This window comes from Doryrhamphus excisus, linkage group LG2, assembly GCF_037039965.1.
Source record: "Doryrhamphus excisus strain RoL-2023G ecotype Guam linkage group LG2, RoL_Dexc_Guam_v1.1, whole genome shotgun sequence".
Taxonomy (NCBI): domain Eukaryota; kingdom Metazoa; phylum Chordata; class Actinopteri; order Syngnathiformes; family Syngnathidae; genus Doryrhamphus; species Doryrhamphus excisus.
In genome coordinates this window covers 22,125,501-22,150,936 of record NC_136358.1, presented here as the reverse complement: position 1 = coordinate 22,150,936, position 25,436 = coordinate 22,125,501, and the positions used below count along the sequence as shown (strand labels likewise).

At 43.0% G+C, this 25,436-nt stretch overlaps 3 protein-coding genes across 10 annotated transcripts; 1 reads left to right on the top strand and 2 right to left on the bottom strand.

Moving 5' to 3' along the window:
• Nucleotides 1-134: 134 nt before the first annotated feature.
• Nucleotides 135-11,822, bottom strand: fubp1 (far upstream element (FUSE) binding protein 1). 8 transcript variants are annotated; one of them, XM_078788668.1, is made up of 19 exons: nt 11,653-11,822; nt 11,128-11,251; nt 7,287-7,322; nt 7,173-7,209; nt 7,032-7,078; nt 6,878-6,949; nt 6,741-6,798; nt 6,463-6,625; nt 6,000-6,098; nt 5,646-5,916; nt 5,220-5,459; nt 4,975-5,135; nt 4,736-4,887; nt 4,015-4,091; nt 3,800-3,925; nt 3,440-3,514; nt 2,949-3,011; nt 2,066-2,232; nt 135-1,989 (listed from the first exon to the last, which is right to left on the bottom strand). In XM_078788668.1, exons 1-19 carry the CDS (start codon nt 11,737-11,739, stop codon nt 1,969-1,971), a joined length of 2,076 nt encoding a protein of 691 aa, XP_078644794.1. In that variant the 5' UTR covers nt 11,740-11,822; the 3' UTR covers nt 135-1,968. The 8 variants fall into 8 exon arrangements, with proteins under 8 accessions (XP_078644794.1, XP_078644795.1, XP_057917420.2 ...); XM_078788669.1 differs by having other exon boundaries at nt 135-1,854; nt 11,653-11,814; XM_058061437.2 differs by having other exon boundaries at nt 135-2,232; nt 5,646-5,748; nt 5,821-5,916; nt 11,653-11,814.
• A 37-nt stretch (nt 11,823-11,859) lies between these two features.
• slc25a24l (solute carrier family 25 member 24, like) lies at nt 11,860-17,430 on the bottom strand. Its single transcript, XM_058061444.2, has 11 exons — nt 17,377-17,430; nt 16,944-17,263; nt 16,745-16,871; nt 16,346-16,433; nt 16,031-16,142; nt 15,185-15,343; nt 14,975-15,112; nt 14,778-14,888; nt 13,679-13,846; nt 13,089-13,227; nt 11,860-13,018 (listed from the first exon to the last, which is right to left on the bottom strand). The coding sequence occupies exons 2-11, from the start codon at nt 17,064-17,066 to the stop codon at nt 12,831-12,833; spliced, it is 1,353 nt and encodes a 450-aa protein (XP_057917427.2). The 5' UTR covers nt 17,067-17,263; nt 17,377-17,430; the 3' UTR covers nt 11,860-12,830.
• Nucleotides 17,431-17,949: 519 nt separating this feature from the next.
• Nucleotides 17,950-24,686, top strand: dnajb4 (DnaJ heat shock protein family (Hsp40) member B4). Its single transcript, XM_058061445.2, has 3 exons — nt 17,950-18,471; nt 21,295-21,887; nt 24,133-24,686. The coding sequence occupies exons 1-3, from the start codon at nt 18,261-18,263 to the stop codon at nt 24,361-24,363; spliced, it is 1,035 nt and encodes a 344-aa protein (XP_057917428.2). The 5' UTR covers nt 17,950-18,260; the 3' UTR covers nt 24,364-24,686.
• The last annotated feature ends 750 nt before the right edge of the window (nt 24,687-25,436 follow it).

Below are 25,436 nucleotides of genomic sequence, written 5' to 3'. Positions count from 1 at the left end.
CACACGTGACAGCAGATTGACAACCACCAGCATAATAAATTGTTTTTAGAAAATAATAATCAAAACATGTATCAACCCTGACCATCGGCAGCAGCTTGACATGACATGCACTTTGTACCCAGAATGCGATAAGAGGGGGTGGGGGTGGGACAATACAGACTACAGTGACATTTCCTCATAGCCAATACGTTTGTACTCAAGTCAAGTCCACAAAGTCATAGAAAGTCGTACAAGTCTTGCAGCTAAGCAATTCTTTGCACAGATCAATTTAAACACTATTGACGCCTTAGGCTTTGCTTACCTGGGTTACTGCGGCAGAACCTAAGGTGCAAGGTCTGAGGAAGGGGGACACTGCAAAGATCAGATATATATGCGTGTGTATATATATTTATATATGGATTGCACTGTTTGCAGTCAAAAGGATTTGTATTTTCTGATCTAGTCATTCATTCATTCATTCAAAATTTGTCATAAATCAATGTTCATTCGTCAGTAGTACTGGACAAGTCCACGACCATCATCACATGCTCAAATAGAACATTAGCAAAGAGAAGGCTAAGCATGCTACACTAACATCTCTTTGCTTTCTGATTAACATCTATGATGCAAAAGCAAGATGGGGAAGGGGCATTTAAAGAGGACAGTCAAGTCAACAACTGACTACCCCTAACAAAATGTCCGACACGATATTCAACGTCTCAATCATTTGTCAATAGTCTTACGCCGCATTGCAGAACATTGGATACTTACCCGAAAAAGGGGAACATGGCAGGATTTGACAAAAGAATGTATATATTGATATACTTTGCAAGCATCACAAGGCTCAATTTTGTACTTACAGGACGGCAGGGCTCAACTTGGATGAAGACTGCGAGCCTACAAATCCCATAGCTCATATTGGATAGAGACCAACAAGTGGCACAGCAAAAATCATTTGCTTTTTGCAATGTTTTTTTTTTATCATAAAAACATGTTTAAAAAAACGTACATTAGTTTACAGTCAGAAAGTTTAAATGCATCAATGTCATATACAGGGGCAAATTTACCTGACTGTCCTGCAGGAAAAACACACACAAAAATAGGGACACTAAAACAGGCAACACACGTTTATCCTCTGAGCAACAAATACAGTACAAAAATACTTGCTTACCGCTCGTCTACACTTGCCTGTGGAGGAGGAAGTGTCTATATCAAGGCAAAACATACTAGTGCCACCATGTCAACAAAGAGTGCCACCGCGCCACAGTTCATGTAACATGGATCACTTCCTGTTCTGACGTCTGGCTACAGATTCAAGTCAAAGCATGGAAGGTTCAAGAGTCAACAAAAACCACATGGAGTGTCTTATAGACAGTTGGAGAGAAACAGGACAGTATCACTTTGTGTCAACCAGATTGAAAACCCACACATGGCCCTGCTAGCTTTTGTAACGCTCCCTCTCAAAGACGACAAACATGCCCCCCTTTGTCTATGGTGATCCCCACTTACCCACACAGGAGGTTTCAGTTTGTTTTATTGCAAAAACACAACAGGCAATAGCATTTTTAAAACTGAGATGATTTACATGGTAATGTCTACAGTTTAAGAATAAACATGACTTCTAACCACACTGAATGTAGATACAGGGCTGGAATGACCACATGAAGAGTTACCTCACTAAAAACAAAGCTTTTACAAGAGAAAAACAAAACAAATGTGGAGGACGTGCTCGCCGGTAATCTGCCATCTATGTCAAACACTTTCAAACCAAGGAAATTTAAGATCTTCATCAAGGCGTCTGCATCCAAACATTTAACAAAAGGATTTGTTTCGACAATGAAGCATTTACTTTATGTCCACTTCACATTACTGGCCCTGTGCAGGAGAAATACATAGAAGATACATTGCATGTTAACAGTGGAAACTGTGGACTCATGTCCTGTTTAGGAAGGAAGGTTTGGGTTAAAAAGTGCCATGTTGCAGCTGAACTCACTGGAACCCTGTAATAGCCTGCAGGGGCAAGGATGTTAGGAGGCAATCACGGACCATTCCATGCACATGTCTAATCTAGGAGGAGGGGGCGTACCTGAGGGGCCTGTGGTGCCGCGCCCATGGTCTGAGGGTTGCCTGTGCCGTAGTACGCCGCCTGTTGCCTGTAGTACTCGGCCCAGGCAGCGCTGTAGTCGGGTTGGCCGCCGGCCTGGGTGGCTGGAGCCGCAGCTGCTGGGGCCGCCGCCTGAGGAGCAGCTTGACCTGGTAGATCGATAGGGAAGACTTGAGGCGGCAAAACCAAAACAAAGAAACCCCAGACAAAAAACAGTGACGACTTCCACCACAGCCAATAGAATAGCTTCAAGCAGCTAGTTTATGAATGGTAGGATAAAGACATTTACCTCAAACACACCTTTTCTTGCATATTTGTTACACTTAAGATGTTTCAGATCAAACAAAATGTATCGTTCCATGAAGAGTGATACAATAAAATTGCAATTCCTACAAGCGCTGTGGAGGAAATCTGGCCAACACTCATCTTTGCTGAATTGTAATTCAGCTTCATTGAAGGGTTTTCCAGCAGGAACCGCCTTTCAAGGTTATGCAACAGCATCTCAATAGCATTCAGGTCAGGACTTGACTCGGCCACTCCAAGATGTTTTTCATTCAGCCATTCAGAGGTACACTTTTTCTTCAAAAAATTTGTGTGTTCAGTTGTATTGTTACTGACCAATTACATTGTTATATTTGCGAATGATCTGCAACATTGTGTGACAATCATGCACAAAATAAATCAGGAAGGCGGCAAACACATTCACACCAATGTGTAAGAAGGGGAACGAACCCACAACCAATCTCTCAGAATGGGGGTCAGAAACCTTCAGCTTTTATATTGGGTGGCTGTCAGAGCAACATCTCTACTAGAGAAAAGCTGCATGAGGAGCACAGCCACCCATCCCACGCACAAGTACACCCACCTTGTTTCTTATAGTACTCCTCCCACGCCTTAGTGTAGTCCTGAGGTTGTTGACTCTGTTGACCTGCAGAAAGAACAATTTGTCTATAAGTACATTGCGCCATCATCCGAGATCATCAGCATTCACAGTATGCACACCCCACATACACAACATGACACTGTCCAATCAACGGAACGCTGAAGCACACGTTGCAGCAATGAGACAATAGCATGTCCAACACATTATTTTGGAAATAAGACTATTCCTAAACTCTGGAAAGGTTTTGTTCACAGTTCAGTCCAGGAGACATTGAGAATGGTGCAGTCTAAACAGCACAGGCCGTTCAAGGTCAACCCATGTGGAGATGCACTGAAAAAAGAAAATCAAAATAGCTCCACGGCAAGCTTCAAGTACTGATGACTACTACCCAGGCCTGTAAAAGGCCGATAGCCTGGTTGCTGTTTAGACTGTTGCATGTTGAATAGGTGTACACTGAGACTACAGTCATATACCCATTTTCTTGTAATAATCCTCCCAGGCCTTGGTGTAATCTGCCTGTCCACTCTGACCTGCAGCCTGTGGGTCACCTGTTAAAAAAAACGGTACTTGTAATTAATAAATCCTTCTGAGTAGGTTTTCCTCCACCTGCCTGGGGGGGCTGTCAACCTCAAGATGGTGGACAAACTACCATGTCCCTGGCCTATTATTAAAACAAAAAAAAAGTTTTAAAAAGGGAGCTGGGAGGGGAGAGAAGTTAGTCTCCTGTCAACCAAAACAAAGTTTAAGACTAGTGAAGTGAGGCTAGTCCACTACACTAAACTTCTTCCATGCTAATTGGAGGAGTGGAGGGGGTGTTCATCCAGGATTATTACCTTGACCATTGGACTGATTTGTGCCTGGTGCTCCGCTGGTGGGGGTCATTGGAGCCTGAGGTTGTTGACCATACTGGGCGTAGTAGGCTGCCCACGCGGCAGCATTTGCATCAGCTGCTGCTTTGTCTGAACCCATGGTAGGAACAACAAACACTTTCAGACAGGCAAGACATCAATAGTTAACTCAATCATTTCCTGCAGTGTCAGGTACTCACTTGGGTCAGGCTGTCCCTGTTGCCAGTGGGGGTAGCCATTGCCCCACCCCTGAGGCTGGTATGGTGCTGGGGGACCGCTGAAAGAAACATGAACAGTTTTGCACTTGATAGTAATACAGTCAGCTATCCTTTATCGCCATTAATTGGTTCCCCATTGACTGCGATGAGTGAATTCTAAATATGGGTACCATCATTAGAGCCCTCTCGACATGAAATGCTATTACCCAATACAGCATATACTAATCTATAATAATGAGCATCGATTAATCTAACGATTTGATTTCAGGCTGCACGGTGGACATGTGATAAGCACGCAGACCTCACAGCTAGGAGACCCGAGTTCAATTCCACCCCCGAAGACAGCTGAGATAGGCTTGAGCACCCACCGTGACCCTCGTGAGAATAAGCGGTAGAAAATGAATGAATGAATCGATTCGACTATCGATTATCTCCCCATAATTTGACATAGCAATTAAAGCCAATTTACCTTAAAGAATAAAACAAATATTTTTTTATTAACTTCAAAAATTAATTGTATAAACAATACAACTATAAAGTGCACAATGTAGTCTTCTAATAACAAAAATAATAAATGAAACTTTCAATAACATTTATCAAATATGCCGTTTTAAAAACGTTTGAATTATTTTTTTAAATGCAATAGCCTGAGGGTGTGATATTCAAACTACAATGTAGCAAAAGACGACTGTATTGTACTTACTGCGGCCCTGGGGGTCCCTGGTTGTAAGGTCCAGGGTTGTAAGGACCCATGGGAGCTCCAGGAGGTCCTGGTGGTCCAGGAGGACCATGTGGGCCTGGACCGCCATGTGGACCAGGAGGACCATGTGGGCCACCCATTGGAGTAACAGGTCCCTGAGAGGATTAATTTTTTTTTTTTTTTTTAAAGACATGCTGCACGGCTCTTTCCAATAATACTCGTACGCAGACATGCTTATTCACCCCAATTTTCTCCTCCACCAGCTGTCTGGCGTAGTCAATCTGTTGGGGGGAGCCTCTGACGGTGAACATTTTGACGTTGGGGTCTGAGTTTGGTGGAGGGTTCCTCTGCAGCTCAATCCTGGCTCCTGACTGTTGGCTTATGCATTTAATGGTCTCACCACCTGAAGCAGAAGTCATCACAATCCTACTTTAGTTTTCACACCCAGCCTTTGAAATGTCAAAAGGGCACCTCAATGTTATCTTGCCTTTTCCAATGATGAGGCCAGTCTTCATGGTTGGAACTGTGAAGGTAAACTCCTGCAGACCACCAGGGGGACCCATGTTCCAATTGCCTTGCCCACGTCCTCGGCCTCTTCCACCACCGTGACCAGGAGGACCTCCAGTTTGGACACTCCTCAGCAGGTCCGTAATGATTTCCGCTGCGTGCTGAGCCTGGTCAGGAGGACCCATGATCTGTGCTATCCTGTCTGGTGCACTGCCATCATCTGGAAGGCAATAACAATGGTGTTATAAGCCATCATTGACACACAACAGGTTTCTCTTAATGAGTATTTAAGTCTCAGAACACTTGAGGTTAGGTGTATCCATCAGCCTGTCAGAGTGGTGCATGAGTTCTCATCATAGACCCAATACTTGATTGAAAAGCACCCTTGATGGGTCTGAAAACTTGCCTGGTTTAAACTGGATCCTGACACCTGTGTCGCTCTGTATTTTCTTGATCATCTCTCCATTTCTGCCAATGACAATTCCAACCGCAAACCGGGGAACAGGAACCTTGGGAGGCAGAAAAGAACTCACTGAATGCTGCTGGATAATAACCATCCCTTCAGAAAGAAAGAAACTTACATCTAAGCTGTCCCCTCCGATCCTGGAGCCGTACTCGCCCCTCTGCTCTCTGAAGCCCTGTTCCCTGATCAGCTCCAATACCATCTCTTTAGCTTGCTGCCACAGACGGTTGCAATCAGGTCAATGTCTTCTCATGGGAAAAAATGACCAGCTGAATACCAGAAAGCATGATGACCCACCTGAACTTTAAATGGCTCTCCTGAAATGCGGAGAGGTTTGTCTGCGCCTGTGTTTTGGGGGCCATCTTGGATCATGACCATCTTCACTCCCGCCCTTTCCTGCAATAAAAGTAAACACATAAAATAAAACCAATTGTCTGCATTCGGCTGAAAGGGATAATACAGTATGCTCAGGCTAATATGAGATGTTTTTCCAATACATTATGTGTTTATAAGACTATTTGCATATATCTTGATATCAGATTAAAAGGCTGTATAATAGTCTAAGTGAATAAACAGTTACATCTATCTTTGTCTCAGAGATCTCTGAGCAGTATAAAGTTAACATATCGTTACATATTCACCTATGTCGATTTAATCTGTGATATGTCATAACCGGACCGCGGATAAATTGGTTAGCCTCGAGTGCTGACCCGGCCTTGGCGACCATGAACATTGGTGTGGTTCCATTGCCATCACTAACCTGAAGGCTCTTGATTGTCTCGCCTCCCTTCCCAATGACCAAGCCAGCTTTTGAGGCAGGAACCATAATCTCCTGAACTGTCATGCCTGGGCCATCGCTGTGATGGAACGCTGGGGCTGGTCGCCCCTTCTCAACAATCTCCTGGAGCAACCGCTTTGCCGTCCTGTTCATACAGGAATAACATTGTCACACACAAGGTTGCACAGCATAATACATAATAATTTTTCAGTAGGTCTGACTGAAGCTTAAAAATGAAATGAGACAAGTATGATACTTACATGATGGATTCTGGTGGCCCTGTCAATGTCACTGACCTATCAGGCATGCCTCCACTGTCTACAAGACAAGATTTACAACAATCGTAAAATAAGTTAGTTCTTCTTATTTGCAGCGACCATATTTAAGCTAAACTTACCAGGAGCAATCTGTATTTTGCACCCAGACTCTTGCTGCAGACGTGAAATTTGTTCGCCACCTCTTCCGATAACTAGAAAAGAATAAAAGTGTCTTAACTCCTCATCTTCTGTAGCTAACACTGACCAGATACAATAAGCGCTGAATTAACTCACTGAATCCAACCATTCCATCAGGAACTTTGTATTCCTCCGATGCCGACCTGACAAGAGAGGAAAAATGATAAAAATCGATGAGCTAATTTAGTACATTAAATTTTGAGGTAACCCGAGTAGTAGTCTACTCAATTTGCTCACTTTGAGGGGCCGCCCATTCCTCCCATGGCAGAAAAAGCTGTAGGGTGGATAAATTGCAATGAGATAAAGCCTTACTATAAATACAACTGCTGCTGCTGTCATCAGTTAACCCACCATCATTGGTTGCCACTTTCTTCGTCTCTGGTTGGTCTATGACAACAAAAGCAGCATCAGTATGCGTCACAGTGCAAGCTGGAAAAGTCTGGTCAACCTATCGGGCTATAGCCCAGGATCCATTCACTGGGCTTATTTCATTTTATTACTCCAACAGTTACAGGTATCACAAATAGAGAATGGCATTGACAAATAATGGCATGCATCAGTCGCTGCACATCTTTGAGACTTTACATAAAATCGTAATAATTAAAACATGCACACATGGATTGAGATTATAGCATCGGAAAATAAAAACGTATGAGCACACACACCATCAATTTAGTGGGTGCGTGTAGACAGTCAACAAGAGCCCTGCAACAATTCATTCTATAATGTGCAAATGCAAATTATTGGGTATATTACTCTACCATGTTGACCAAAACATGGAAAAATACAAGAAATGTGTTGGTGATCTCTGTCTTAGGTGTGCTGCACGGGTTGGTTTGCATGTAGTGTCGCAGTCAAGTATTCACAGCACTTCACATTTTCCACATTTATGTCACAGCCTTATTCCAAAACTGATAAAATATTTTTTTACCTCAAAAATTACAATTCCACACAGACACAACAACCTCTAATGACAAAGAGAGAAAAGTTTTTCTAAATTTTTTTGTGAATAATACATAAGTATTCACTGCTGTGAAGCTCAAAATTCAGCTCAAGTGTATTCTGTTTCCACTGACGATCCTGGAGATGTGTCAGCAGCTCAACTGGAGTCCACATGTGATAAATTCAGTTGATTGGACATAATTTGGAAGGGCAGAGATAAAGATAAAGGAATTGTCTGTAGACCTCAGAGACAGGACTGTCTCAGGGCACAAGCCTGGGGAAGGTTCCAGAAAAAAATTCTGCTGCTTCCATCTGTGGAAGGTTTGGAACAACCAGAACTCTTGGTTGGACTCCTAGGGCTGGCCGGCCATCTAAGCTGAGTGACCAATAACCAAATGGTCATGGTCAGAGCTCCAGCGTTCCTCTGCAACTATTGCAGTGTATTTCCTTGGATTTCCAAACGGTCTGTTTTAATTTATTCCACTGACAGCCCACCTCCAGGCACGCCCAGTACAATGTGATTGGTCAAACAAGCTAGCCCAACCCCACTCTCTAATTTTGAGTCACGTACGCAACCATACTAGCATGCTAAACTAAGCTAACACCACTAGCTTCCATTTACGCTCCCCACACGAATGTTACTTCTTATGACAGTATTTCATTCATCTCATGTATCAGTCAGTTACGCTTATCATATACAAGTCTTGACCAATATATAAGTATTTACCAATACAAGTAATTTTCATATCATTGGAATACTATGCTATACTGCATATAAAAATATACTATACTACAAAAAATGTCACCCAACCCTATCGGAAACGATGTTAAATCTTGCTTACTAATGCATTCAATTACAATTTTCAAAATTAGTTATATTGTTTCGATTTCCACTTTTTTGCTAAACCGGAAGTAAACAAAATGAGGAATTGTGGGTGCATTGGCGCTGATCAGTAACGTTATCCACACAATTAATTTTGAACAATCTGGCTAACCATGGTTTGAACAATGCATATTTAACAATCGGTTAGCAATTGAACCAGTAGTAAAAATGAGTTCTGAAGAACCGGGCCCCAGTCAATATCATCCCTACAGCGCTGCATGGTGGTGGCAGCATCATGCCGTGTGGACATTTTTCATCAGCAGAAAGTGGAAGACTAGAAGGAAAGATGACTGCAGCAATGTACAAAGACATCCTGGATGAAAAACCTGCTCCAAGGTGCTCTTGACCCGAGACTGGGGCGACGATTCATCTTTAAGCAAACAGCCAAGAGAAGTGGCTTCAGAACAACTCTGTGAATGTCCTGGGGTGGCCCAGCCAAAGCACACCTCTGAATCCCATTGAATATCTCTTGGGGGGGGGGGCTGAAAATGGCTGTGCACTGGACACTTCCCAACCTGATGGAGCCCAAGGAGGTACTGCAAAAAGGAATGCTGCCCAAAGATTGGTGTGCCAAGCATGTGGCATCATATTCAAAATGACTGGAGGCTGTAATTGCTGGCAAAGGTGCATCAAAATATTGAGCAAAGGCTGTGAATACTTATGTACGCATTTTTTCAGTTTTATCATTAACGAATTTGCAACAACAAAAAAGTTCACATCGTCGTTATGGGGTGCGAATAAGGCTGTGAGATTTGAAAAAAATGTGGAAAAAGCAAAGCCCTGTGAATACTTTCCAGATGCACTGTATAAACCCCCAGAAAGCAAACACAAGAGAACCCCATCTTTCTCAAGAGCGACGGGAATGACTCTATATTTGGGTCATTGTGGCAATTCATAATCCTGGGTGGTGGTGCTTTGTAGCAAAATGTGTCACCCATATGGTACGGGGAACCTGATTGAAAGGCGTGATGAATTGTTACTGGGGCTGTTGTATAAATACAGGGCTCCAGACTGCAACTGAATGGTCGCACTTTTGAGACTAAAATATGAGATATTTTTATCTGCTCACACGGGTGCGTAAAAAGCAAATAAAAGCATGTGTCCTGTATTGACCTGACAAGGGATGTGCCTTATTACCATGAGAATAAAAAAAAGTCAGTGCAATGTGTAGTCGACGTCAGACAGCTTGTCACAGATGCTAGCGTGTGTTATTTGAATCAGATTTGAATCACATTGAAGTCCGACTTTTCCACCATCTTTGTTTCCACATTTTGCCTGGCTCTACTGTCTGTACTGTCCTCAACTGGCTCTACTGTCAGACTCCACTATCATAACCCTGGACACTATGCGCACAGTTTAATATTTAATGTTTTATCTTATTTTTCAAGTCAAGCCAAACTATCCCTTTAACTCACCCACTGCAAAAGACGTAAATGGATGTCTTTTCAAAAAGTAACATTGGCTGCCAAAGACATCCATCAACTTCTTTGGCTTTTTTCACAGGAGCTACTGATCAAAGTCTTTGTGTGTGAATTTTTAGCCAATGTATTTCAGTCCCAGTAGGGGGCAACAGTTCTATTTTCCTCCGATCGACAGCAACGGCTTGGATATAATGACAGAAGTTGCTGAAGTGCGCACTGACTGGGAAAATGGCGACAAAAGTACAGGCTGCTTACATTGGCACAGCGTACGTCTGGCTGTGGGTCTGTTGTGATCGGGAAGGATAATGGTGCCGTTCATGCATAGTTTGCACATGCACGCACAGCTATATTTACACATCTGTAAATAGACGGTGTTATATGCTAAATTTGATAAGAACAATTGTTCAGTTCTGCTTGAATTTGCTTCTCTGTAGAAAACGCCAATTAACAGTTTTTGGAGTCTAAATGTTCTACTGTCGATTTATAAAGCCCAAAATGGGCTAGAAACAAAAACTATTTTCTGTTGAAAGGAGAGAGTTTAAAGTATCTTTGCGTAGTTCCCATGTTGAAGTAGTCATAAAACTCAATATTCTGTTAGTCTTGAAAGTTCAGCCATACTTGTTTTACCGCACTTACCAGGAGCTACAATGAATGAAATGCCACCAATACGGCCTCACAAAAGCTAGAAGGTCACTGTGCTGCTAGTAAAAAAAATAAAAATGTCTGGAGCCCTGAAATATACTTCATATTATCAACCAGGTGGGTGTTAGTAACACACATACTGTTAGGATCTTTTTTGGACAAAACTTTGGACGTGCATATGAATTGTTGAGCAAAGGTTTTAAAAAGCAGATCTATTATGTTAATAATTAGTAGCCACTACAACATACACAAAGCAAGCATCACCATTAACAAGACTTGCATGGAATCGATTTGAGCCACTGACCGATATTCAGGTTAGGCATGGGAAAATACCCACCAGCGTCCTCCAGAGGCCTTTTCTGGCCTCCGTAGCCGAATTCGCCCGCTGATGGTGCTGCAACGCCATCGCCGCCTATTTTCGCTGCGATCTGAAACATAACAACAATAAAATCTGTACCACCACAAAATCAAACTCTTGAAGCAGCAGGCCGGGGCGACATGGGTGCTGCGGCCTTGTGCTACACGTCTCCGGAAGTGGAGTCCAACAAAGGAATACCCATAAACTCGTGTTGACTCACTATAACGCGCACAATAACACACGTACCTCTTGTTCGGTTGTGCGTGTGGTGAAATACAGTGTTTACAGTCGTGCTGCTTCTGTTTGGCTTTTCCGGTAACCGTCGGTGTGGTGTTATTGGAACATATCTTGCTAACTCGCTTAGCTTAAGGCGAAGCCGCCAGTAGGGAAAATAGAACGCACCGAAATCGGACATTCACACGTCGAAAGTGGTATTCTGAACTGACAAAAACACGACAAAGGCGCTCTTACCTGTCGTGCTCTCTGAAGAGCGTCTTTAAAAGCATCATGCATACCACCACCGGAGGACGGGGGAGCCACATTGCTGTAGTCCGCCATATCTGCTGCTCTTCTCCCTCGCCGCGTTACAAGATGGCGGCTGACATACGCTTACATACGCTGGAGGAGAACTCAATTCGCGGGGGTACTTGATGTCGCGCGATACTTGGCTAATGTGACGTTTTTCGCTGTTTGCGTCCACCTTTTAGCGCATGTGTTCGTTATACTGTAGTCGCTATAGTGGACTTTATTATCTTGTATAAGGGTGAAGGTGTTACTATGATGGATATTGTGTGTATGTTACATAGTAGCATTTAAGACCAGCGCAGTAATGTACTTTTATGAGTGACAACATGAGCGTCTTATGTTTGCGGAGATGTCTGAAGCTACTGTATTTCCATTCAATGACACTGCTCATGTTTTTTACACACATAAACAAGACTGGACAAGAGAATAGCCGAACTATTACACAATCACCAAAGCAAATCAAGCAGTTAATTCACAAACAACATTTCTATTTTAAATAAGCAACAACAAAAATGTGCCTCTAGTTCAGTTGCATGTTTTTTAGACATGAAGTTGTATGACATCTCCATCATCTGTGTAGTGCATCGACGGTGACTTACCCCTTACTTCTTCCCATGAGACGAGTCCTGGTTGGATTTCGGTGATGAGGAACTTACGGGGGCATTTAAGTAAACAGTCTGGCTTTTCAAAACAATATGCGTTCAAAAGAGTAATACATTTGCATGACAAAAATGCCTCCTCTAAAATATCAGCATTACTTCCTCTCCCGTTATATCTCTGCGTGTCTATTGTTGTGTATGTGTTCCACAGCGCCTGGAGACGCAAGACTCTGGCGTCGCAATCCGTGCATGTAAACACTGTGGAAAACAAGGAATGCATATTGTTATGAGAAGCCAAGCTCTTTACTTACCCCACCAACTAACTGGAATGACATTTCTCATCACAGAGAACCCGACTCATGAGATGAAGTAGTGGGTTAAGTGACTGCTGACAGAGATGTCATACAACGTCAAGTAAAAAATCCAAATGATCCCTTCAAGAGTCACGCGAGCTCATCCAATGTGGCTGATCCAATCACACCCATTCATTTTCTTCTTGAGAACACGACACCGACATGCTAAATGTCAGGATTCCGTCGAGGAAAAGAGATTTTCAAATGTTCTTGTTAAGATGAAGTTGATGAGCGCACAAGGAACAGCCCTGACGAAGCTGGCTCCCATTCCATTGTAGTATCCCCTCAGTCCGTGTCTCTGGTAAATCCCAAGGAGGCCCTGCAGCACGCCTGATGCAGCATGTGAATGCGAGGAAAAGGCTGGGGAAAATAAAGACAGCTGGTGATGAAATTGTCGGAAAATGTCGAAAGTATAAGTAAGTGCTTGCACCTCGTGCTTGCTGCTGTGTTCTTATGACCGCCAAAGGGTAGCTGGTCATTTGTCCACAAGCAAAGGCCATAAAACTGAAGACGAACAGCCTGGAGTCACTGCTGTAGGCTGGATCGCTCTGGGCCCAGTTCATGATTGACTGTCATGGACACAAATGAATAGAAGTACAGTGCTATCAATTCGTTCCAAAGGGTCCGTCCCAATAAATATATAAAAACCAAATAAATTCTTCTCTTAATGCTAATCCCCAATACATTCCAGACACCCAAAACCACACTTTGTAGATACATGCAGAAAATACATATACTGTAAATGACAAATTAAAGAAATGAATTTGTTGAATATTTGTTATTCTTTATCTACCGTAGTACTGTGTGTGAGCCAAGATAGCTGAAAAACAATCAATGCCGTCAACGCACTTTTTTTCTACATGCAATACTGCAGTATAACCCAGACGGTCTACAGGAACCGACTGTCCAAATTTGGTGAAATTTCAGTTGAAAACCCAATCCTTTCCAAACAGGGGTTGTTGGAAAACTAAAGTTTGACTGTATGTTTGTGTGTTGGATGGTTCGATGTGTTGGTTTCACCTGATGAACTGCACACTCCACACCTGCATAAGGGATCATGCACAGGATGCTGGGTTTGAAGCCCCTGTAGAATGACAACAAAGACTCGTTCCTGTAGATGGAGCGGGCGCATGCCACCACCCCGTGACGGGTGCCCACTTGCTGCAGGTTGAGTCTCACTTTCAACACCTGTTGGACAAATGTTTAGAAAAGTCAGCTATGAAGACAACAAAACAGAAACTGTAATATTCTTGGGAGTGAATGTTGGTATATACATGAATGGAGGATTTCTTGGTGCAGGGAAATACTGTAGAAGCAGTCCTCATTCATTCATTCATTCACAAGGGCCGTGGGGGTGCTGGAGCCTATCCCAGCTGTCTTCAAGCGAGAGTCGGGGTACACCCTGGACTGGTGCCCAGCCAGCCAATCACAGGGCAGTATAGACAAATAACCATTCACACTCACATTCATACCTACGGACAATTTGAAGTCGCCAATTAACCTAGCATGTTTTTGGAATGTGGGAGGAAACCGGAGTACCCGGAGAAAACCCACGCATGCACAGGGAGAACATGCAAACTCCGAGAGATGGCCGAGGGTGGAATTGAACTCCTAGAGAAGCAGTCCTCATATACCAAGCAAATATGCCCGACTGGCTATTAATAGCATAGGACCCATCCATCCATTCATCCACCCATCCATCCATTTTCTATGCTGCTTATCCTCATTAGAGTTGCAGGGGTATTCTGGAGCCTATCCCAGCTCACTTTAGGGCAAGAGAATGGCCACCAGCCAATCACAGGGCACATATAGACAAACAACCATTCACACTCACATTTATACCTATGGACAATTTGGAGTCGCCAATTAACCTAGCATGTTTTTGGAATGTGGGAGGAGACCGGAGTACCCGGAGAAAACCCCCCCACAGACAGGGAGAACATGCAAACTCCACACAGAGATGCCCAAGGAGACACAGGTCTTCCAGATCTCCTGACTTTGTGGCCTACATGCTAACCACTCGTCCGTCCGGATTGGTGGCACATTCCAGCATGATTATTTGACGTTTTTGCAGAAAATGTCCAAATTGCCAGCATGAACCTTACATAAATGTGGATACCTCCAAAGGGTAGAAGACAGCATGAGCGACGGCACCAGAAACACAACCCAAGCCAAAGCGCTGCCGGACACTTAGATTCTTCTGACTTCGGTCTTGCACCGACACCTTCATCTGGGCCCAGGAGAAAAGGTTGATTGGGATCAGGAGATGCTTAAATAACGAATGATAGAACAAAGCTAGTGGGGGCATTACGGCACCTGAGCGTAGATGAGACACTGAAGTGTGGACTGCGGTGTCCCCTTTAGCACATTGACAGCGTTACCTTGCCACATGGATCGCAAGCCACCGGACCGAATCTCCTGAAAGCCTTGAGAGAAGGCTTTGGATCCATAAAACTACAAAGTGGGCAATGTCAATACAACATAGCACAAAGTCTTTAATGAAGTTTTTATGTTCCAGGCGCTGACCTGCAGTTGGGTCTTGAGGCGGTCGATGGGAGCTGTGGCTGTACGGGATACAGCATCAGCCAATCCCGCACCAAGAACAAATGTCCTCCATGCACCAACACCAGAATTGTCTTCGGGAAACTCGATGGCCAATGCTCGGCTCTCGCCTATGTCGAAAATCTGCAAGACGACAAGACAAGCACGTTGTGTCAATGCTGACCATTGAGTGTTAATAATGTTAATAATGTTAGGTAGGTTATTTCAACAAATTACAATATAAATTGGCATATTTCAGGCATAGTTTCAAATGGTAATTAATCATGATTACTTAATTGAAAAGCGTAATTAATCTGGTTAAAATGTGTAATTATTTGACAGCCCCAGGGGCGTCACTAGGTTCTGAGTACGGGGGGGCTTAGCACTCTGGGGATGCACAGGATATGAATGAATGAATTCAATGAATGAATGAATTTTAAAAAAATCCAAAAAACTAATAAGGAACAAGAAACGGGATATAACTTTCCCACATTTGGACAGATTTAGTAGAGATACTTAAAATGTTTTAGTGATCAATGATATAGTAATCATTATTATATTATTAATTAGTTTATTATTATTACTATCATCATTATTCTTCTTCTGATTATTACTACTACTACTAGTAGTTGTAGGCTAGTATTAGCCTGCTTATTAGCTAATTTATTATCCTGCTTTTGCCCTATATAAAATTTGTCAGAGATTTTTTTTGGTAAAGATGGATGGACGGATGGATGGATGGATAGATGTTGTTACTCCAGTATAACAATAAAGAATGCTACTTAAATGTGTATTTACTTGTCAGATTTGAATTCTGTCCTCTGTTCTTACCAGACTGTGTTTCCATGACGACACCAACTCCCCGATGGTGTCCACGGGCTTGAGGATGACGTGCTGCAGGAATTCGTCCCAGTCCACCGTCATCGAATTGTCCGTGTCCATCCTGTGTGATAGACAATCGCACTTAATACAGCTAGTGTACCTGTTACTAATATTAGTTGGAAACTTGCACAAGTTGTCCATGCATTGCATATTGTTTAGTAAAAAAAAAAGGATGTGAGGTTGAATAATGAATGGATAACCCCATTATTCTTTGTATATATAGTATTTATATACCAAAGGTTCAGTGGTGCAAAGAAATCTTACATTTGTATTACTTTTTTGGCATTGGCCTTTGAAATGAGCACTCCTAACTCCTTAAACAAACATATGATGTCCTCCTGGTCAATCACTCCTAATCAGAAAAGAGACGCACAACAATTATTGTATGCAATGCAGCAGAGAATGAATATGACAACAAACGTAGGTACACCTGCCCAACCTAATGAGATGCCATACATTCAGGGTGAACAAACAGAATACTAATAACTTGTGGTTGCAGGTAGGTTGAATTTGGAATTTTTGACTCAGCTTTTGCATTGGGTCTCCATAGATGGTGCAGGGGTACCTAATGCTGTGGCCCACGTGGGTATTTTTTTAAAAGGAAAAGAGTATTTTTGCACATTTAAAGTCATCATATTAAATGCATTCTTATTTTGGGCTCACCACACTTGTTCTTGTCCAGCTGATGAAAGTAAATTTTCCAATTCTTCTCTCTGTCCATCATGTAGTTGAGAAACTCATCATAGTCCAGCACACCGTTGTTGTCATTGTCGTAGGAATCAATGACATTCTGGGGGATAGACATGAAAAGAAAAGCGTCAGTTAGGCTCGGAGAAGGATGTCACCATCCATCATCCTATACCTGGACCTTGGCATCTGCCGCCAAGATGCCATGTTTGCTCATTTCTCTGTGGAGCTCCGACAGAGAGATGAAGCCGTCATTGTTCTGGTCCAGTTTGACAAATAAACCGCGGAACTGCTCCATTGGTGCAGATGACTTCGCTGCAGACCTGCTCCGCTGCTGACTCACTGCGAGTGGACCACCACCACCACCACAGCATCCCCTGCAGCAGCATTGTCTGGGGAAACTGCATTGCCACCTTGATACGGCAGATGACGCTGTAGTTGCACCTGATGGCGGTCTTGTATCCTTTCTCGTTCATGCTAACGCCACTTTTCATACTGGGAATCAAACATATCCATATATTTAAAAAATCGTATACACACACATACATAATAATGTACTATAATACGGATAAATACATTTAGAATACATAGAGCATTATGTACAGTACCTGTATTCAGCGTGCGGTTAGTGGTGGCGTCACATCCGGAACAGACTGTTCTGTCACTGTCAGTTGGTTGTTTTATTAGTCACCTGGTTGATGCAAACTGGGACCCAGTATAGTGACTGACACACGCACACACACACACACCACACAAATTAATTTGCCTTCTAGAAAATTCTCCTTGCTCCCAGTGAATCATCAAATCGTCAATACCACGAAGTTCTATTTTATAAAGCAGAAGCACCATTTCAAAATAAACACTTGGCACAAACGCTGCGAAGTCTGTTTCTTGGAATATTATGTTTTGCACATTCTTTTTAATTATTAATCATTTGACGAATAAGCATATTTGAAATAACAGTGTTAGTCTACCTGCTCCAATACAATTCTACATCCTAGTAATATATGACGAATATATATCGACTCTATTGCGTTAATAAAGCTACATTAGGGTACTATCAAGTTGAAAGTACAAAGTGGTAGTTGACATTTAATCACAATGACGTTTTAAAACAACGTAACAGATGTTGAAGTAAACATCACCGTGCCTTATCGCTTTCCCGCCTGAAACACAACCCGGAAGTAGAATGGTCTCAGGCTCCGAGCTTGACCAACGTCGGAGGCTGCTTCAGCCGACAGGGGAGGGAGACGCTTGTCTATTTAAAGAGTCACACTGCAAGCTCGGATAAAATAATAATAACACACAAGCTCCACGGAGCGCTGTATTCGCCTCCCAAATGTTCTCTCATATCCGACTCAGTGGACGTTAGTCCGGACTGAAGAAGCAAGCCTTCCCGGCCACCAGAACCAGCTGCCCATTTCTCCTCTCTACCTTTTCATCGACGAGGCTTTGGAGCTAAAGGCAAAAAAAACAAAAAAAAAAAACAACGATGGGCAAAGATTATTATAAAACGCTGGGCATCAATCAAGGAGCCACAGAAGACGACATTAAGAAAGCGTACAGAAAGCAGGCGTTGAAATGGCATCCAGACAAGAACAAGTCTGCGGCCGCCGAGGATAAATTTAAGGAGATCGCCGAGGCTTATGAGGTCCTGAGCGACCCAAAGAAAAGGGACATTTATGATCAACACGGAGAAGAAGGTAACGTATCTATTTCTGTCAACTGAATTCAAACACCTGCTGCCCATCATGTATGTATGTTGGGCTGTAGGTCACGGCCAAGGGCGTATTTAGTCATTTGGGGGACCCAGGGCAAACCTAGTCATTTAGGTCCAAAATGTGAGTATGTAATGTAGGCAATAGTTGCTGCTTACGTAGTCATGTTAATATTTGAGGCTTTTGGGGGCCCCTGGAAATCCTTGGGTCAAAAATTGTACTGTGTAAGTTTTCTAAATTGTAATATTATATGTTCATGCAATAAAATATTCCAAGCATGTTTTGTTGCTAAAAATAACTACTTGCATGTCAAATTATTGCCTTGACTTCTCACTTTAATAGCAGCTCTCTGAGAGTAGCCATGACTGTGATGTGGCCTTTGATGAAAACAAGTTTGACATCCCAGAATTAGACTGTTTTGAGTTATGTGCTCCAGTATTCTACACCCGAACAAAGTATTGTACTCTTGGCGGTCCAATAGTTTGTATCGGCTTTCTTAAAGGTTCTGCTGTTGTTCCCTTAACACTTGATCTTTACAGTTTGGGAACATGAATACACTTTTTCTGGAAAGTGTGAGTTGGGTAAGAACACCTTAAATGTTAAGGAAAAAGCTCTTTTTCAAAGCTGCTGTAGTAAAGAGAGTTTGGGATGATCACAAAAGAAGAAACTGATTTCAATAGAGGGGTTCCAGTAAATGGCTGCACGGTGGATAGTGGTTAATGCGCAGATCTCACAGCTTGGAGAACCCACCCTCGGCCATCTCTGTGTGGAGTTTGCATGTTCTCCCCGTGCATGCGTGGGTTTTCTCCAGGTACTCCGGTTTCCTCCCACATTCCAAAAACATGCTAGGTTAATTAGCGACTCCAAATTGTCCATAGGTATGAATGTGAGTGTGAATGGTTGTTTGTCTATATGTGCCCTGTGATTGGCTGGCGACCAGTCCAGTCGCACCTCTCACCCGAAGACAGCTGGGATAGGCTCCAGCACCCCCGTGACCATCGTGAGGATAAGCGGTAGAAAATGAATGAATGAATGAGTTGCAGTAACCCAACTGTTAGTTGGATCGGACTGAGGTTAGCGTTCTTACTAAACCATGGCAAAGTTTCATAGTAGGCTAGCCATGGACACATATCTTTGATATTCAATATTAGCGCAACATTTTTTTTCATTCATTTTAGTAATGAGAGGTGTCATTCACATTTACGCCACTAGTGTACTTGTGTCAGACATCAACAAACACAGATGTATGTGTGTACTGTATGTTTTTGCAATGTAGCCAGCTGTATTTCCTTGGATTTCCATAACCGTTTGCCTTTAATTTATTCCATCCATGGCTCGCCTCAGGGCATGCCCACTCCCACTTTCCAATTTTGTCGGTACAGGAGTCAACTCTTAGGGTGCGCACCATTTTACACTGTTTTGTTTCATATTTTCTGACCTCAGCAAACCTTGACCGTCCGCTGCCCGAGCACCTCATCAGTCACGGAACTGGCTAACTGCAGCCAGGGTAGTAGCTAGCAACCGTAGCTATCAGCTAGTAGCCCCGCCTCCACATGCAGGTGCAGCAGTCTCTGTCGGTAAGCCCAGACTTCCTGGTCTTTGGCCACCTCTTCCAGTTCCACTGGGAGGACACCAAGGCATTCCCAGGACAGCTGTGAAGCATAATCTCTCAGTGTGTCCTAGGTTTGCCCCAGGACCTTCTTCTGGCTGGGCATGCTCAGAACACCTCACCAGGGGAGTCCAGGAGGCATCCGGACTAGGTGCCCGAACCACCTTAAGTGGCTCTGGCGCCTCTATTCCTCTTGAGGTGAAGGAGCAGAGGTTCGACTCTGAGCTAATCCTGGATGACCCAGCTCCTCACCCTATGTCTTAGGGCAGTGGTTCCTAAAGTTTTTATAGTCACGTTCCCCTTCAGACATTTGACTTGAATCCATGTACCCCCATGAATCCATGTACCCCCATTTCTGCACACTTTCACCTGCAAACATTCACCTTTTGTAATTGTCATGAACATGAACTATTGAACATGATTAATGGGTTAATTAATGTTAGAGTTTGGTTTAATTTTTTTTTATTTTGCCTGGTCAAATTTTGATAAAAGCTTTGCATGAGCACTGATAAATAGATAAGTTGTCATCCTATATCTTTTATTTCAGCCGGATGTTAAGATTCTTCCGTTTGAATGAGCACTGTGTTAAAGGGGATTTATTATGCTCATTTTTGGGCCCTTTTGGACTTCTATAGAGCAGCTAAACACAATAACCCCAACCGAAAGCTTTGTAGATCTTCCTATTCCAGCTGTATTTCCTTGTATTTCCATAACCGTCTGCCTTTAATTTATTCCATCCATGGCTCGCCTCAGGGCATGCCCACTCCCCTGTAATTGGTCACACTTCCAAGCACCCCAGACTACTGCCAATGCCCACTTTCCAATTTAATAACAAATGAATGAAACCTTTGGAGAGCTACTTGAAAATAGTGGGAACCTAGACACAGTTGGTATGGTGGCGCTCAGGAGAACCGGGATGTGAGGACGCTGCTTTACTAATTGCAGATAATTTTGACACACAGTGGTAGTGGACATGTGGTCATTACACATTTTTTGCGTGTCAACCCACCCACTGTGGTGAAAAAGGCTATTAGCAACTCCAGACATCGAGCTTGTAATTTGCATGCAGGTAAGACGCTCCTTGTATGCACACTCTATAATGCTACACAGACAACTGTTTACTTACACAAAATAAACACGGTGCTATCTTTGATGAAAGTGTGAAAGCGTCCTAAGAATCGTATGTTTCTGTCCTTCAGGTCTCAAGGGAGGAAGTGGTCCTCCTGGTGACGGACAAGGCAACAACTTCACATATACCTTCCATGGGGATCCTCACGCCACCTTCGCGACATTCTTTGGGGGCTCAAACCCCTTTGAGATGTTCTTCGGGCGCAAGGCCAATGGCCGTGATGATGAAGACATGGAGGTGGATGGAAACGATCCCTTCGGCTCCTTCACCAGTTTCAACATGAACGGATTCCCTCGGGATGGACACGGCGGCCTGGGAGGACAGCAACAGCAGCAGCCACGGCGCAAGCAAGACCCCGCCATCATCCACGAACTGAGGGTCTCCCTGGAGGAGGTCTTCCACGGCTGCACCAAGAGGATGAAGATCTCTCGCAAAAGGCTAAACCCGGACGGCAGAACCATGCGCACGGAGGATAAGATCCTCACTATTGAGATCAAGCGCGGGTGGAAGGAAGGAACCAAGATCACTTTCCCACGGGAGGGAGACGAGTCCCCCAGCACCATCCCAGCTGACATCGTTTTTGTCATCAAGGACAAACCCCACCCTCACTTCAGGCGGGAAGGCTCCAACATTGTGTATCCTGTCCGTGTGAGCCTGCGACAGGTGAGACAAAAGAGTCACACTGAATGAGCATTATACCCATCTCCACGCAAGCCGTACTCTTACGTAATCTGCTTCATAAGCATTGACAAAACACCCGACATCACCGGGGCGATCAGGGAGGTGGCGCTCGCCCACGCGCTCACACGGCCAGATGTATTTTTACCATTCATCCTACTCGACCGGCATCTCTGCATGATGTGATTCATTCGGACTCGTCTGAGCAAATATTTAAACAGCCTTTAATTACACAGAATGTTTGCCATAGTGGGACCTTCTGCAGATCCTGGTATTATTAGCTACTTTCTCAAGTGACATACTGTCCATAAGCACCGCTAATGAATACTCTGACCACCCACAAGTCAAACCTGTACGGGTGGTTGAATTTGAATTGCTTTAAGTCACATTCTAACATCGTCTATTTCCATGCAAGTGTAAAAGGAAGCCATACAGTCATCCATTGCCACGTAATGCCTTAACTTTTTGTGACTTGACTCGTCACAGTTTTTCATTTTTGCACAAATCAAGCATTTAAGCATAACAAAAGCTAAATTAACTAAAATACAAAGTATAAGACATTTGAAAGACTCATTCAGAGACGTTGATATGTAGTGTTCTACACTGGTCACTAGGTGTCAGTAATGTTAATGTAATGTTGGATGAGACACACAACAACAAGACTTGATTGCCGGAATAACGGGCTTTTATTGCAGCTTTGAATTTCAGGCACAATAATCCCGAAAAAAAAAACACAGGCTACTGTTGCGGCCATAACACACAGCAACAGGAGTCTACTGTATTGGGTAATAGGAGTGTAAAAGTAAATATGTGGATGTTTTTCCACGTATAGAGGGTTCTAAAATTGTATTTTGAAGGTTGTAGGCAGGTTTTCGATGCTCTAACTTCTCAAAAAATTACTTATCACAGTTGGGACTGGAACCAATACAGGGAATTGGTAACAGGTTCTGGATTTACCTTTGGATTATATGTTCCTCAAGCATTTAGGTGTTTTGAGTGAGAATTATGAGCGCTTGATGAATTGATAAATTAATATAAGTGTATGCGTGTCTGTGCCATCTGTTTCTGTCTCTCTGTGCTACACAGGCTGGATGACAGGAGGGTTCACTCTGCATGGGTCTATGTGCATTGGCTCTATATGAAATTAACACAGAAGAGAGTGAGCATTTATTAAGCTATTAATCCTCTTTGTGCCAGTAGCAGGGCTACACGAGTGCTAACAGTTAGCAAGCAGACATTAATATGAATGAAGGCGATAGTTTGTAAGCCGAATGCCACAGTTCCAGTGTGGCTCCTTCCTCCCGACAATCAACACTTGCTGAGGCTTTCGATCTGCGGAGTAAATATTAAACGAAAGTGTTGTATTCAATCAGGTTATGATGTAAAGGATGGAACATTTAACTCATGCAAGCACTCTATTATCACCCCCATGATAGTTTAAGGATACACTACATAACTATGTGTGTGTGTGTGTGTGTGTGCGCTTTGATTTCTTAATAGAATCGATCTATAGAATGTAGCGTTGCTGGGAGTACTTCCTGTTTCCCAGAGTGCTTTTCTGTACAGTTTTTGTAAAAAAAAAAGGCTGGAAAACACATGGTTAGAGCTCAATATTCTGCATTATACGTTGATAGTGTATTGTCCGTTCTTGTCTACCTATTGTGTTGCTATGTGTTTAGTTCTTTTGACACCAAGAGTAGGAATTTTGTGTGGCGTGGTGAGAGAAAATATTTACTTGGCGGACTCCTCCCGAGCTAAACAGTTTGAAATGACGATAAAGATCAGTAAAGGTCGGTGGAACCTGGGCCAATCAGCTGGAGTTTTATTGATTGACCAATGAGCGGATGTGATGCTAATAAGTATGCGATGTTTGCCGTGTCAGATGTCTCTGAGAGTAAACATACACGGACATTTATGTAAGATTTCCTTCAATATGATTCGGTACTAGCTAGAGTCCTCCATGAACACCGACCGCTTTTCCTCCCTCCCCCATCCTAATTGCATCACCCTACCTCTGAAATCAAAATTTGGTCCCTGCGTATATAACACACACACAGAACAATGAACAACACCTTGATGAACACAGCCTTTAAGTTCGGGGATAGCATGTATACTCACTATTATAGTATATTTAAAATCTTGAAATGATAAGTCTGTGAAATGTATTAAGAATAATAAAGGAGAAATATTGTGTTTTTTTTCTGCCGCCGACATTGGCCTATCTTTGCAGTCGCTGTGCGGATGCTCCGTTACCGTGTCAACGATAGACGGCAACACGTGCAACATGAAGATCACGGATGTGGTCAAGCCTGGCATGAGAAAGACTGTGACGGGCCAAGGCCTGCCTTTGCCCAAAAACCCGGAGCAGAGAGGAGACCTGGTGGTGGAGTTTGATGTGAACTTTCCCGAAACGTTGCCCGGCAATGCCAAGGATGTCCTGAAGCGGCATTTACCGGCATAGAGCCAAGCAGCGAGGTGTGGACGCCCACCTTGATGGATGTGCAATATCGACACTCTTTTTGGGTGTTTTTATAAATCCCATGCATGCTGCCAAGACTTTGTACGTATGCCGATACGAATCCTGGTGAAACCCAGAAATGTGCCGTGCCAAAATCAATCAAAATGATCTCCTGCTTTCTTTAAGACGTGACAGCCGTTATTGCTGACCAGCTTTACTTTGACTTATCAAGCAACATTTGGTTCTGCTGTGTGTATGCGTTTAGAAATGACCTTGTAAAGCTTGAATTTGAAAATAAATATTTCCATATTAACTACTGAGGCATTATGGGCATATTTGAATGTTTTATTATGCCAGCTCCAGTGCACAAAGTTCAATATTGAAATCTTGGACTGTGCTGCTAATTCTGACGAGCCAGCAGGCCTCAGCTGCTGCCTCTGCTGCTAACACTTGCACTTACAGGGCTTATGCTTAACCACCAGGGGACGCTACATCACTCATCACGACTTGGGGAAGGGGAGGAGGGATAAACAGATGTGACACTGCGGGACCACTTAACACAATTATTCTCCATCAACATGTATATTTTTACACATGCTGTATATCTATGTATGGCCATAATCACTTTCACACCTGTGCAAAGAATGACTGCATGATGGCTGTTGTCCAGGGTGTATAAACACGCTTGTTACACAAGTGCAGGGACCGGGATACATTCGTGACACACTTTAAAATTACGTTCACTTACGAGGAAATGGAAAATAGACGTCAAATAAAGTAGTAATACGAGGGGCAAAATTGTAGGAGTAAGTTGAAATATCTCGATATGAGAATATGATGAGAAACTATTCCCATAACGTTGTTCTTGTAAAACATTCTGAAAATAAAGTCCAAATATTATGGAAATAAACATTCTGAAAATAAAGCTCAAATATTATGGAAATAATATAATTATTCTAATATTTTTTTACCAGAACAATGTTTATTTTTTTATATTAATATAAAAACGGGAACAATATATTGTGGCGCTCAAGGAACTTGAAATGAGAGAATAGCTTTCATTTTGATAGCAGATG